At 58.0% G+C, this 13,712-nt stretch overlaps 1 protein-coding gene across 1 annotated transcript in view; it reads left to right on the forward strand.

Moving 5' to 3' along the window:
• Positions 1-13,712, forward strand: part of Tbc1d22a (TBC1 domain family member 22A) — a 343,764-nt gene that overhangs the window by 225,969 nt on the left and 104,083 nt on the right. Inside the window, exon 14 of the mRNA XM_023702532.1 lies at positions 596-723. Coding sequence (XP_023558300.1) covers positions 596-723 — 128 coding nt within the window. The remainder of the gene's footprint in view (positions 1-595; positions 724-13,712) is intronic.

The raw sequence follows: 13,712 nt of genomic DNA on the forward strand, positions 1-13,712 counted from the left end.
GAAAACCACATCCAGATCAGTGGCCTGCAGCAACTAAGACCTACTGGCTTATTTTTATGAGATGGCACCCATCCTTCCTGGCCCTGCACAGGCAGAAGGCTGGGGTTGGGTGACACCTGGCTGCCGCAACCCGAGCCCCTGGAAGTGCTTGTAGGAGTGTGGGGACCTGGGCACCTCTGGGCTCTGCAGGTGTGCACAGCTCAGCAGAGGAGGCTGAGGTAGAACTGGGGATCTTAGATGTAGACCTTAAGAGTTACCCATTGTGGCCTGGCGAGAAGAGAGACCATGGACCAAGGTGGGCTCAAGCTTCTGGGAGCGATGTCAGCGACACCTGGCTGTGCTGGGCCAGCAATCTTTAGGGTCCCCAGAGTTCTAACCCATTGCCCACCTGTCCTGATTACTGTCTTCCCCATTGCTCATTCCCTTAAATGGGAGTGAACTCCGAAGTCTTCAGTAAGAGGATTGGTTTTCTCCCCTTGGCTGTGCCGGTGACGAGGTGGGGTTCTGAGGGGGGCACAGAGGCTCGGGGACAAGTGACCTGGTGCCCTGGGTGCTAGAGGTTCCCTGACACCGCGGCTGTGTTTGCTCCATGCAGAACCTGTCCACCAGCACCTGGACCAGCACGAGGTGCGCTACCTGCAGTTTGCCTTCCGCTGGATGAACAACCTGCTCATGCGGGAGCTGCCGCTGCGCTGTACCGTCCGCCTGTGGGACACCTACCAGGTGAGCACTGCTCAGCAGTGGGGTGCGGCCTCCCCGTACCCCTGCAGATGAGCCCTGTCCTCTCCCACCCCAGGCCCTCCTGGCGATGTCTGCTCTGCCACTGTCTGCATTTGATTTCACCTTCAAAGTATCCTCTCAGTTCAGACATGGTCCTTTGCAAGTCTGTGTTTGGTCTCCTTGTCACCTGACCATGTGGAGGCCAGGGAAAGGGACTTGATGTCGTTCTCTTTGCCTCTGAATCTCACCTGTCTGGGTGGCGACTGTGTCCCCATTGCTCACCAGCGGTTTCCATCCGAGCCCAGTCCGAGGAGTAGGGTGAGGAATGCTTGGAGCTCCACGCGTTTGGGCTCCTTGTGCCCTAACCTCACGCTCAGGCCTCACACACTGTCTGTGTTCTGAGTTACGAAATGACCTGAGACGTTGCAGGTGGATGCAGTGAATTATGAGATGTTCTACCTTCCACCAGTCTTGATGAAATTCATCCCTTGAGGAGATTGAGTTTTCCGGAACAAACCACCTCTGTTCCCTCTAGTATGTGTTGCTTGTTCGCACGTCTTTTCACTTTGTGCAAGATTTGCGTAGAAGCTGGGCCGTGCTGTGGGCTTTAGGTGCCAGCTTTCGTCCTTGCTTTCGAGCAGTGGACACGTTGCCTGGGGTCGGAGTCAGACCCCTGCAGTGCTCAGCTCCTCGCACATGGAGAGGCGGCGTTCCCCGCCCAGCAGGAGCACAGTCAGGCCTGGGCTTCAGGCTCTGCAAGGGTGCTGCCTGGGAGGCGGTGCTGGGAGCCAGGTGTGGGCTCCGAGCTCCAGGCCTTGTGTAAGGCAGTGTGAGTCCCGTGTGCCGGGCCATGCTCCAGTGCTGGGTTTTGTGCATCTATGAAGAGGGATGTGGGAGGCAGGAGACATTAGGGCAGCTGATCCTGTGCAGTCCTCCTGGTACACCTTCCCTGAGGGCCGGGGGCTAGGATGACGTAAACCCTACAGAGGACAGGGTACTGCCAGGCTGCAGTCTTTTATTCTGTTGTCTGAGGGGCATCTCAGGCAGTAGCCCAGAGCTTTGCTCCTGACCCTTTCTGCTGGTCCTGTGCCCATGGTGGCCATGGGTGTTTTGTGGCTCTGAGTTTTGTGTTTAGATGTTTTGCCACTTGTCCTGTCTAATGTTGCTCACAGAAGTGATTACCGCTCAGTGGGCTTCGCCTGTCTTTGTGCTTGGCAGCTGTTGAATTTGTGCCCAGTGTCATTAGCTACGACATAAGGTCTTACCTGGGGCTATTTGGTTATGGTGGCCGTCAGTCTAGTGCCATTGATCGGCAGGCTGTAGGATCGCAGGAAAAAAAACTTAATATCCTGTAAATTGCAAATGCCTTCCATGTCTGTGATTGGTAGGTTATTCAAGAACTCACCAAACGCAAGTTCTTGTAATGCCGTCCCCATTGTGGATAAATGAGGCATTAAGCCAATCACACTTGGAGGAGCTGAAGACCAGTTGGCTCGTCCATTGGCCGCGCCGCTTCCCTGAAACTCCTACGGGGAATTTAAGCTTTGAGTATAGTCGTGGCCTCTTTATGGAGTTAATTTCCCTGAAATTAATTTTTGTCATGAATTGACTCCTTTGTCCCATGGTCTCCTTCATGAACGAAAGTACCCTGGTCGTAAGCCTTTTCATATCTTAAAAATTGGGGGTATTTCTGTTTTACAGGGCCAAGTAACCATGAAATCGTATCGCATCTTTTGGCCATGAAATGCATAGTAATTGTAGGATAGCAGTCGGGTGATTACTCTCCCCTAAACTGGGGTGTTTATTAGCTGGGCCATTACAGGCTTCAGTAGGTTTTTAACCCCTTACGGCATGTGTCCACAGAGGATGTTAAGCCCTTGCTTACCCTGTCCCGAGCACGGGCTAGATAGCTGAATGAAGTGTGTTACTGGGATGTTGGCCCTGGGGCTTTGCGGGGTCCACACAGGAGTGGCGCCGGTGCAGTGGTCCCAGCTCCCAGGAGAGTCTGGCAGCAGAGTTACCTCCGAGGACCTCCATGGAACATGGGTGCCAGCTTCGCTTGAGCCCCTCCGTGACCATTGCCGCATGGGAAGGCATCTTGGGTCCCCGGGGGCCTTTCTCCCAGGTGTTGTCCTCCCACTTCAGTTGGGCCCTGCTGTCAGGTTTTCTTTGCCATGATTCGTACCCTCTTGCCTGCAGGCTGGTTCTTGGCCTCAAGGGAGTGGAGCAGAGTGCGTGTGGGATCGACAGGAACAGATGCAGGGTGCTTGGGGTCGAGCAGCTGTGCCGCGCTGAGCCCGAGTAGTGTGGTCAGAGCTGCGCGTGCTCCTCTGGGTCCGAGAGGAGGGTCTGGCTGGGCGGGACATCGCTGTGTGCTGTCAGTGCTGCAGGTGAGCTCTGTTGGTGCAGGCTCACCTGGCCCAGTCTGCCCTGTCCTCACTGTGCCCAGCTCCCAGGTGCTGGCTCGGGGCCACTTCTTCTGCCTGTGTGGGAGAACCCCATTGGACGGGGACAGCCTTGGGCTGGGTGGCCGTGGTGGTCCCTGGACCGCAGCTGCACAGAGGCTCTGCTGGAGTGCCACTGTTTCCTCAGGTCAAGGAGCAGCCCTCGTCCAGGACAGATGCTCCGTGAGCCTGCCGCCTGGGAGCAGGGCCCTTCCGGTACACCCAGTACTGCTCCCCTAGTGTTTTCCACGGTCAGCCGCAGGGCTTTTGTTGCTCTGTCTTAGGCCAGGTGGCTGTGGTGAAAGCAAGTGTCCTTGTAAGCAGTGGGTAGAGCCCCACTGCCTATCAAGGGAGGAGGTGTGCGTGGGGCTTCGTCGTCACGGGTGCTCCTAGTGGGGGTGACTTCCTTCTCCACCCAGCAGGATCAGCACCGACCTTGGGCAGAGGAGCAGGGTATTGATTGGCACATTTCTCTTGTTCTTTGGTTAATTCAGAAGTCAGCTGTTAGTTTGAAGGTCAGAGCCAGGGAGTAAAGCAAGAGCTCCGTAGCTGAGCTCTGAGGAGCCGACCAGCGGGGCCTGGCCAGCAGTGCAGCCCTGGGTATAGCTGGTGGAGACGTGGGCCTAGGAGCTGCCTCTGCCTCTGCCTCTGCCTCTGCCCAGCGGCCTTGTCCCGCCGATGCGAACATGCTGCCCAGAGGATGCATGTAGAATGCCTGCTGTGTACTGGTGACCTAGGGCTGCATGCCCAAGACGCAGGACGGAGAAGGGCTGTCCTTCCAGTGCCAGCCTGCATGAGGCAGAACGCACATGCCTCAGTGTGGGTGATGTGGTTGTAGCAGGTGCTGTAGGGGGCCTGTGTGGGGAGCGAGGCAGAGCCCTGAGTGGAGGACCGAGCAAAGGGCATGGCTTGAGGCGACTGTGCGAACCTGCCAGGCTGCCTTCCGGCATGGGGGCTGGGGCATGGCAAGGCGGGGCTCCCACTGCCACAGCAGCTGGGCTCCCCCTTCTTGGCAGTTGGTGGGCAGCTGAGTGAGCCGGGTGAATACCCAGGAGTACCTGGAGTACTTTACCTGGGCTTCTGAATTTGTGAGGACAGAGTTTGTTGGCAGCAGGAGCTCCTCGGTGTGGCTGCTGTCCCTGTACTGATCCCTGGCATGGTGCTGATCACTGGGATGTGGGGGCTTCTCTCAAAGTGCAGCCACCTACCCCTTCTTTCCCCCATATAGGCTTAGGGTGACTTTGTGAAGTCAGGAAGGCAGCTTGGGGGCTCTTTTGAGGAGCTCCAGACTCTAGGGGCCCCCGCCAGGTGGGGACCAGATGCAGGCACTCTCCCCACTGTCTGCTTAAAGCTCCTAGGCTCGGCGTCCTGCCCTCAGGTCCCTGTGGTTGTCTCCGTGGGAAACCCCACGGACAAGGCTTTCATTTGGTGACACCATGTGAACTTAGAGCTTTGCCCTGGACTCGGGCTCCCACTCTACCTGCTCTAAGCTCCGGGGCCTGCCTCCGCAGCAGCCAGGGTCCCACACATGTCCCCTGCGGTGTCCCGGCTGCACTCAAGCTCTGGAGGCCTGGCAGGCAGGACCTCCTTCAGGGCCGATGACCTGCTGGGCGGGGGCCAGGCTGTGTTACCTGAGAGGGCTCACCACCACGCCCTTGAGGATGGGCACAGGACGGCTGGTGCAAGAGAGGGAAACCCTCTGAGGCTTTACCTTCCTGGGGCCGATGAGTCTTTCTAAGAACAATTTTCTTTTGCCCGACGAGCACTGCAAGGTGACTTCATCTGGCTGGAGACATTTGATAAGCTCCTTTTTAGTGACTTCCAGGAGGCTGCTTGCATTTTAATGGCGACACTAGTGCTGCTTGGACCCCAAAGTGCTCTGGTGCAGCCTGTTGGGAAGATATGCAGCCTGGCTCCCTGGGCATGGAGTCTGGTCCTTCTCTGCTGCCTCTGGCAGGGCCGCTGTCCCCTAGGCCCAGAGCACCGCTGCTGCTGGGTGAGTCCTACACTCTGAGCCACACAGGTTACTGGAGGGGCGAGGAATTGTTGGACCTTTGGCTGCTGTGAGCTCCTTGTCACCTGTGCCGTGGCCCAGAGGATTTGGATCCTCTAAGGACGGGATTTATCTGGATAGTCCCTATAAGGCCCAGGGAGTCTTGCTTTCCCACTGCATCTCGGGTGGTGGCAGTGACCTGAGCTGGCAGGGTTCCGCCTGTGGGTCCTGGGGCAGGTCACATTTCCCAAGGCTCCTCCACCTCCAAGGAGTGTTGTTGGGGCAGGATGCAAGTGCAGGAAACAAAGGCTGGCGGAGGCTTTCTCTGCCGGCTAGGGAGGGCCGTGTGGGCTTCACACGGCTGCCCTGCTATGCCAGCATGAAAGCAGCTGCAGGCTGCGTAGACAAGCATGGTCCTGAGGCCACTCAGCCTTCTCACAAAGAGCCCAGGCCTGAGGTCGAGGGCCTCGCCCGCTGTAGCTGGGACTGTCCCGTATGCGACCTGGGCTCAGGCCAGGTGGTTGAGGGTGCAACTGGGAGTCTTAGCCAGTGTGCCTTGCCCAGGACTTTCCTCCCTTTAATGCCACCATGTTTCTGTCTCTGCCTTCATGGGGCACATTGGCTCTCTAAATGGCCACAAGGATGGGGTTCAGGCCTCTCGGCTGTCCTTGGCAGTGCATGGAGGAGCGGGCTGGAGCCTGGCCTGGCTCCTTTAGTCCATACCTCTTTGGCTCTGGTCAGAGTACCCTTGGGGGTGGGGGTGGGAGGGGACAAAGGGACCTGGGTTCATGGTGTCCTGCAGCCTGTGTCCCAGGGAGAGGTTGACATGGGCCTATGTGTGGGGGAGGGCTGTCTGGTCAGATTCCTGCTGAACTCCATGGGCCAGGTATAGGTATTGGTGTGCCATTTTTGAGACACAGCCCTTAGCTCTGTATCACCTGGCACTGTCAGCCAGGAGCAAGCAAGAGTCAGGTCAGGCCCTGTTGCATGCCAGCTATGTGCTGCCCCCAACTTCCTGGGGTGCCTATTAGTCACTGCTGGGAGGGTCTGCACTAGCAGCGCACATCCTGTGACCATCTGACTGTTTTTGCTGAGAGGCAGTGTAGGGGGAGAACCCGGGGGGCTCTCAGGAAAGAGCTCCATCCTGGTTGCTGTCATGGGTCTGGCCCTGCCCTTGGCCCTGGGGTGCAGCCCCAGAAAAGAGGGGGGCCCTGTGCTTGAAGGACTCATGTCCTAGGGAGGGAGCCTAGCGCCAATCCAGGTGGTCATTTATTCTCATCCTGAGGTGCAGTGGCAGTCTCCCAGGACTGCTTGTTTGTCAGGGAAATGGGCACTGAAGTGGCGTTGGCCCTGAATGGGATCCATGTGGGCAATGGGGAAGTAGGGGTTCCCAGCTGCTAGCCACTGGGGACCCGAGGTCACCCTCAGCTATGTGGGTACAGCCTTGAGCTGACCATACCCCCATGCCCTGTCTGCCACCTTGATTGCAGCCTGAGCCCCTGAGCTGCAGCCCCCTCCCCCGCCCCCGGCATGGGGAGTCATTGTTGCTGAGCCCACAGTGGGTATAGTCAGCACAGCAGGAAATGATTATTGTAGCTGCCACATGTCACGGGTGGGTAAGTAGCATTCAGAGGGGACCTCAGCCTGGAGAGGGGGGCCTGGAGGGTCTTGCTGGACCCCGAGTGGGGGTATCCCAAGGGCAGTTGGGCCTGGCTGGGACTCCCTTGGGGCAGTGGAGGGAGTAAAGGTTCAGGTGAGGCGGACAGGGTGCTGGGGAGGGAAAGCTCTGTGCTAGGGAGCTGTGTGGCCCTACCATCAGGGAGCGCAGTGTACATGTGTGTGCTTTCAGATGACTTTGGGGTGGGTGGAGCTTGAGATGGCACCTGGGTGTCTGCCCTCAAATCACTTTGAACACAGAGTCGGACTCATCAGTGTCAGGCCACGCAGGAGCATTGATGTCACAAGGACATGCGAGTCAGCTGTGTTCCCTTTTCCCCGAGTTTGTGGGAGTGTGCCTGTGGGTGACACCTGTGCATCCACACGTCCGCCTCCCCTCGGCCTGTGGCATGAGCCCCTGCTCTGTGCAGAGCTGCTGAGACCTGAATTTACTGCGCAGTCTTAGGAGTCACCTGGCTGGGGGAGCTTGATGGAAGCCTGGCCTGGAGGGGACATGTGACAGTGACAGCTATATGTGAGGTCCAGGACCAGGCAGGGGATCCTCATCTGCTCAGGAACTCAAGGTGGCTTCTTGAGGGACACTTCAGTGGCTGAGCAGAGGCTGAGCAAGGCTGGCAGAAGGTGCATCAAGGTGGGTGTCAGAGTGCAGGGGACTTGTGCCCAGAACATACTGGGAAGGCTCCCAAGATCTGGTCACAGGGTGGGCACAGCCTGCTCTGTGTGAGGCTGCTTTGGGCATTTGGGTGCCAGGGCAGAGATGGGCTCTGCGCGGAGCCCTGTGGGACCCTCTACCAACTGCACCCTGGTGACATCTTGGCTCTTCGGAGCCTTCCGGGGCACCCCAGTGCTGATTCTGTGAATTGGGTGGCATTGAGACCGATGGATTGGGTTAATCCGCTGAACCCAGAGAAGCAGATCTCTGCATAACGTCCTTTTTCATAAGCCCATTAAGATTTGAGAGTGTATGCTCTTCATGCCTTCCCGCCTACGGGAAGCAGGCATACATTACTGTCAGCCGGGCGAGAGTTCGAATGGAGTCTGCAGCAGGGCTGGCTTGCTGTTGCATGGTATCTGTGGGGTGGAGCCGCAGAGGGAAATCTGCCACCTCAGAAGTGGCCTGGGGCCAGAGTCCTGGGGACCTAGAGGGGCACAGAGCACATCAGAGCATCCTCCTCTAAGCAGTCCATCCTTTGCATTCCTTCCATTCCCCTTGGGCTCTGGGAGAGCTCACTGGGCACTTCGCACTAGGAGGAGATGGCTGCTTCCCTTTGCATCCCTGGCTCACCCCTGCAAGGCCCAAGTGTGTAAGGGCCTGAGGTCCATGCCAGATGTGCCCCAGGAAGAGTGACTGTCCAGGTGTGGGTTGGGACCCGGTCAGCTGTCATCCAGTGCTAGCCTGGCCCAACTTGAGAACTCACTTCGCACACGCAATCTGCAGCCACCCTTCAGCAAGATGAGCAGCTGGCACACTGTGGCCTCTTTGTTAGATTTCCGTTGCTGTAACAAACACCCGAGGCGGTCAGCGTGTAACGTGGAGGGGTTTATTTTGGAGGAGCTGGGTGGCCCAGAGCTTTGGGGGGCCTGTGGTGAGGCAGCACAGGGTGGTGGGAGGGCTGGGGGAACAAAAGTCCTCATCTCTCAGCTGAGAAGTGGAAGAGAGAGGAGGAGGAAGCTGCTGGGGTCCTGCTGCCCCTATCCCTGACTTGAGGTTGTTGCACAAGATCGTGTAGTTTCAACTGCTCCCAGCAGCACCAAGGTCTGGTGCTTCAGCACTTGGACCCAGGGGACATTGCAGATCCCAAAACAACAGTCTCTGGTTTTTAAGTTTGTACCAGATGACAGTTTTGTTCCTGAAAGTTATTTGGTGAGAGACTGTAAACCGCAGTTGCCTGGAAACAGGCATTTGGATTGTGCAGGGAAGCGCAGTGAGGGCGCGGCTGTCCCATGTGTCCCTGTCAGTCATCTGGAGTCTTTACCTGGACTTCCCTCGGAGGAGTTGATCAGGGCGGAGAGCAAAGGGCTCCTTGTTTCCCAGACATGCAGTGCCCTCCAGCAGTGTCGCTCAAAGGAGTGGTGTGACACCTTGGAATCGATAGTGGGTGACCAGTTGGAATAAATTTCTTTGTGCCGGCTTCAAAGTAGACAAGAATGCTTAGTTAATTCTGAAGTTAAACTTAATGGTAATGACATTTTCTAAGGAGAGATTAAAGAGTTTTTTTTTCAGTAGTTTAAATGTTCGCTCTGCAAGGCTGCTGTCGGCAGGGCAGTTCTTGGGTGTTTCTTCCTCTCATTGACTTCATGGCTGTCTGCCGGCCTCTTGAGGATGGTCTGCTGCAAGCTGGACCAGCCACTTCACCTGCTGCCCGCAGGGAGCCTTACCAAGGTGGGGAGCTGACCCCTCCTGGGGCTCCAGCTGCCTCGCCCAGGCCTTTGGCTTCACTTCCTCTTGGGGAGTGATCAGGGAAGAAGCTAGTGTTCCCAGACCTGTTCTCAGTGAAAGGGTGGATCCTTCAGTCCTATGGGACAGAGTCATCACAAGTAGATGCCGCAGCAGGTTCCCAGCTGCGCCTTGGGTGCCCCATGTAGCCCAAGCCATCCCAGCTCTATGGCCATCACTGCCTGGTGGCTCCTCTGGGACCCAGTGCCTGGGTGCTTCGAGGAAGGGTGGCCCCTGCCTGCGATGGTGCGCGTAGACCTATCTTACTGTGCATTGATTAGAGGCTAAGTGCCCTCAGTTGGTACTCAGAATTGGCCCTCTCGATGTCCCTTCTATCACACATGCTGCTGCGAGAGCCTGGGCGGTCAGGACTCATTGTGTCTGCAGAACAGGGTGGTGTAGCCAGCACAGCCCGTCTCTCTGCCTCCTGTAGAGACAGTGCTCCGTGGCTGCAGGGAGTCAAGGGCAGAGGGCAGCGTGGTCTGGAGGGCCACGGGCTGCTTGAGGAAGGCTAGGTGGACAGAAGCTCTAAAACATTTAGCAGTGCCAGAACCAGGGCTCCCTCCTTCCCTGGAGTGCTAGCCTTCTCTCTGGGGTGCCCTGAGATGCTCTGTTCCCTGGCTCCCCCCACACCTCCGCCATCTCCTTGACTCTCCGCGTCTCTGCCAGTACCCTGTGCAGAGCAAGTGGGTCATCTGACAGGCTTCAGCAAACCCCAGCGGGCTTCCCTGCTTGACTTGCAAGTCAGTGTGAAAGAGGGTACTGGAGAAGCTTGAGGCTGGAGAGCAGACCCTGGCCACTGAGTATCGTCACCAGTGTGAGGCAGGGCTGATGGGGCCCTCCTGTGGCCATGAGTGCTGTGCCAGGCTCTGGGGGCTGCTGTTGCTAGGAAGTAGTGCTGCTGTGGGGAGCCCAGCACGGGGTGGGAAGGCTGCTGCTCCTGGCCTGTGGGCGTGGTGGCCCCCCAGGGCGCCTGCTGTCTGCACAGCCCCTGATTTATAGACCTCTCCCAAGGTCCAGTGTAGCCCGCTAATTGCCACCATCTTATGTGCGCTGAAAGAAACTCAGCAGGAAAAATTAACCTCCGAATTGCTTTCAGGAGCTTGGCCTCGCATGTCCCTGGTGTGGGGAGTGTTCTCAAGGCTTCCAGTCCAATTTTCCATGACCTTTTGTTAATGGCAAGAGAATGCAACCAGCACTGTGATGGCGCCCTGTGTGACTCCTGCAGCCCTGCCACGTGGATGCATGGGTGCCTTCCCAGGGCCATGGTGGCTGGGCTTTGTGACATTAGAACAGCGCCTGGGCTAGCCGTTGGTTTCCCATCTGCGTGAGCGTTGCAACTCCCAGGCCTTAGCCTCCTAGCTGCCGGGAAGCCTGGACATCAGTGCTCCGCATCTCCGGGGGGAGCGGCGCTCCCTGGGCCCGTGGCAGCTGCGGGCTCGCGCTGACAGTGGGTTCCGATAAATTTGTGCTTGGTGACAGACGCCCCTGCGGGTCTCCCTGCCTGACTTCTGAGTCAGTGTGCTCTTTGGTTTCACTGTACGAGGATGTTGGAGAAGCTAGAGGCTGGAGAACACCCCCTGGCCACTGGATGTCAGCCAGCAGGGTGAGGCAGAGCTGACCTTCCCAGGGCACTCTGGTGGCTGAGAGTGCTGTGTCAGGGATCCTAGGCCGCTGTTCCTGTGGCTCACTGGAGAGTGGCAGGTGTCACAAGGGAGCCCCGTCTGCAGTGGGCCTGGGTGTTTGGAACATTTGTTGAGGGCATTTTGCATTCATTTCCAACACATGAGCCCAGTGGGAAACACTAAGCGATAGAGTGGCTGGAGGTCGGGCCAGTGACCCTACATGCTCTTCCTACCAGGTGCGATCTGGCATGCTACCCCACATTGTTTCCTGACCAGGGCAATGTCCGCGTGCCAGCCCGCATGCCCTCCTCATCACAGCTTGTCTGCCATGCCTCCCTGCTGTATCTGAGGAGTAGCCCCACCCGGTAGCTCCAGTGCATTTGTCCCCAAGCTCTCCGCCTGCTGACCAGGCACAGATGTGCGAGTGCTGCTGAGCAGCTGCTCCCCAGCAGGTGACATCGGAGCAGACACCAACCGTGGTCTCCTCTGTCCTGTGCATCCTTGGCGTGGGCCAGGCCCCTGCAGGACCCCATGGCCTCCTGCAAGTTGTCTTAGGGCTGGGATTTGCCCCTGGAGACTACGTGGCCCTGATCAGTGGGCTCCTGGCCTCCTCTTCTTAAGATGAGTTTTCAGGCAGCTTGTTATTGTCCTGTCATTATATGACCCTTTCCTGTGTCACATGTGCTGCCCACAGCATCCTGTTCACCAGGCCCAGGCCTTGGATGTTTGCCAGTTGTCTCTTGCAGCCCACTTGGTGGAAAGGACCCTGTCCTGATTCTGTGGGACTCGTTGGTCACTCCCCACCTCACTGCAGAGGAGGAAGCTGCGATTCCACTCGGCCCTGCTGTGTCCTGGGTGCTCGCAACTCGGAGGGGCTGGTGCCTGGGGCATGGCCTGAGCTCCTGGGCTAAGCAGCAGCAGTGCTGCGGATTCTGTCCCACGAGGAAGAGCGGAGACAGTGGGGCCGGGAGCCCACGCTGCCCAGGAGAGGGGCGCTGTCCAGGAGCACAGCAGAGTGCCCCAGGCACTCGCTTTTGAAGTGGTCGTGCATGGCATGTCAGACACAGGTGCTCTCTGCCGCGTGCTGGCCAAGGTGACTGACTGTGAGCAGCCCGGCCCGGGGCCCATATCCTCTGTCGCACCTCTCCAGATGCAGAGGACTCAGTTCCATCGCTGCCTCCTCCCTGTCACCTACTGCTCGCGCAGCCCGTCGCTGCTCTGCCCGTGTGTCCTGGCTGGTTATTTCTACCCCACATACCTACCTGCTTGAATCCACTCATGCGCCTGCCAAGAGCCTGGCCAGTGCAGCTCATTGCTATGCTGGCGGTGCAGCTCCAGTTCCTCTGCAGTCCCGTGGAGTCCGAGGCGTTCATTTCCCCCTCACTGATGTGATAACAGAAGAAAGGAGCTTTGCTGCTGATTGAAGTCAAGTAGTGGGGCCAGCGGCAGGCACCTGGGAGATTGCTGAGGAGGTGCGTTGAAGGAGCAGGCTAATGGCTGCACGTACAGGGCTCATCCAGGGCCCTGAGAGTCTCTTGGAGACCTCCAGCAGGACGGTGCCTGCCAGGTGCAGCCCACAGGGTGCGTGTGCAGTTGTGGGGTCTCGTGGGGCAGGTCTTACAACCAAGGCCTTGCCGTAGCTCTCAGTCTGGAGCAGCTGGTGACCAGACCTGTGATCTTCCTCCTTACTGTTTTTTGGGGGAAAGGATGGTGACCTCTGAGGGTCCTCCCTATACTGGTGGCGGGGGCGGGGGAGGGCTACCCCAGGGTTACCACAGTTCTCTTGCTCCTTTCCTGGACTTGTTTATCTGCATGGTGAGCTCCTGGGAGGAAGGAGTCAGGGGGAGGCCTCGTGGATAGTTGGAGAAGAGGCGGCAGGCCTGGATAGTGGCTGTGGCAGTATACATCCTCGTGCCCGAGTCAGAGAGTGGATTAGGACCTCTGGGCTTGGGAGTAGTTCAGGGGCAGCGCCTTTGCCCGGCATGATCACAGCACTACTTTGACCCCATGCACTGCCATAAAGAAGAATTTTGATGATGCATCCGATTAAATACTTACCCATGTGACATTCCACAGTGGTCTGTCGTGCAAAGGTGGGAGCTGAGGTTGGCAGGGGAGAGGTGTAGCTGGGCATGTGGGGAGTACAGAGGGAACCCCAAAGGGGGGAAAGACTGGCTGGGCTTCCAGGAGGCAGGGAGACCCTGGCAAGAGGCTGTCAAGTCTTGCCCCAGGTAGGGCCCCGGGGCGGAGGTAAGGTGGCAGCCCCAATATGGGTGTCACCCTGCCCACGTCTCGGCTCTGGCTCAGGTGGTGCACTGAGCCTGGGTCTAGCCGGGTTGGGCCCTCACTGCCACACCAGGCATGAAGGCAGCAGCGCTGGAGTATGTGCCTGCCTTTCTCAGCCTGGGTCCTAGCAGGCTCAAACTTGGCTTTTCTCTGCTGCGTCTGCAACTGTCCTGGTCTGTGGGGAGCAGGCCAGACCAGGCACTGTGGCCAAGAGTTTCTTGGGGAGAACAGGAGTACCAGGTGGGGCTTTGGAGAGAGGTGGTCTGCACTGCATTGGTGTGGACGGCCCCCACCTCTGGATGACCAGGTGTCCTTGGGTCTCCCTTCCTACAGCCCTGCTGTCTATTCAGGGCCCTTCCTGGTTGGGGGCCACAGAGGATGAGCTCATGTTTTAAGTTCAAGTTCGTTTCGAAGGCACCAGGCCGCCTGGCAGCTGACGGCAGGTCTGACTTTGCTGTGAAGCCTTGGGCTCTACCTTGCATCTGAGCCTTCTGTTCTCCACCAACAAGAGTAGTGCCCTTTCCGGTCTG

Source organism: Octodon degus, unplaced genomic scaffold (genome assembly GCF_000260255.1).
Source record: "Octodon degus isolate 3935 unplaced genomic scaffold, OctDeg1.0 scaffold00153, whole genome shotgun sequence".
Taxonomy (NCBI): domain Eukaryota; kingdom Metazoa; phylum Chordata; class Mammalia; order Rodentia; family Octodontidae; genus Octodon; species Octodon degus.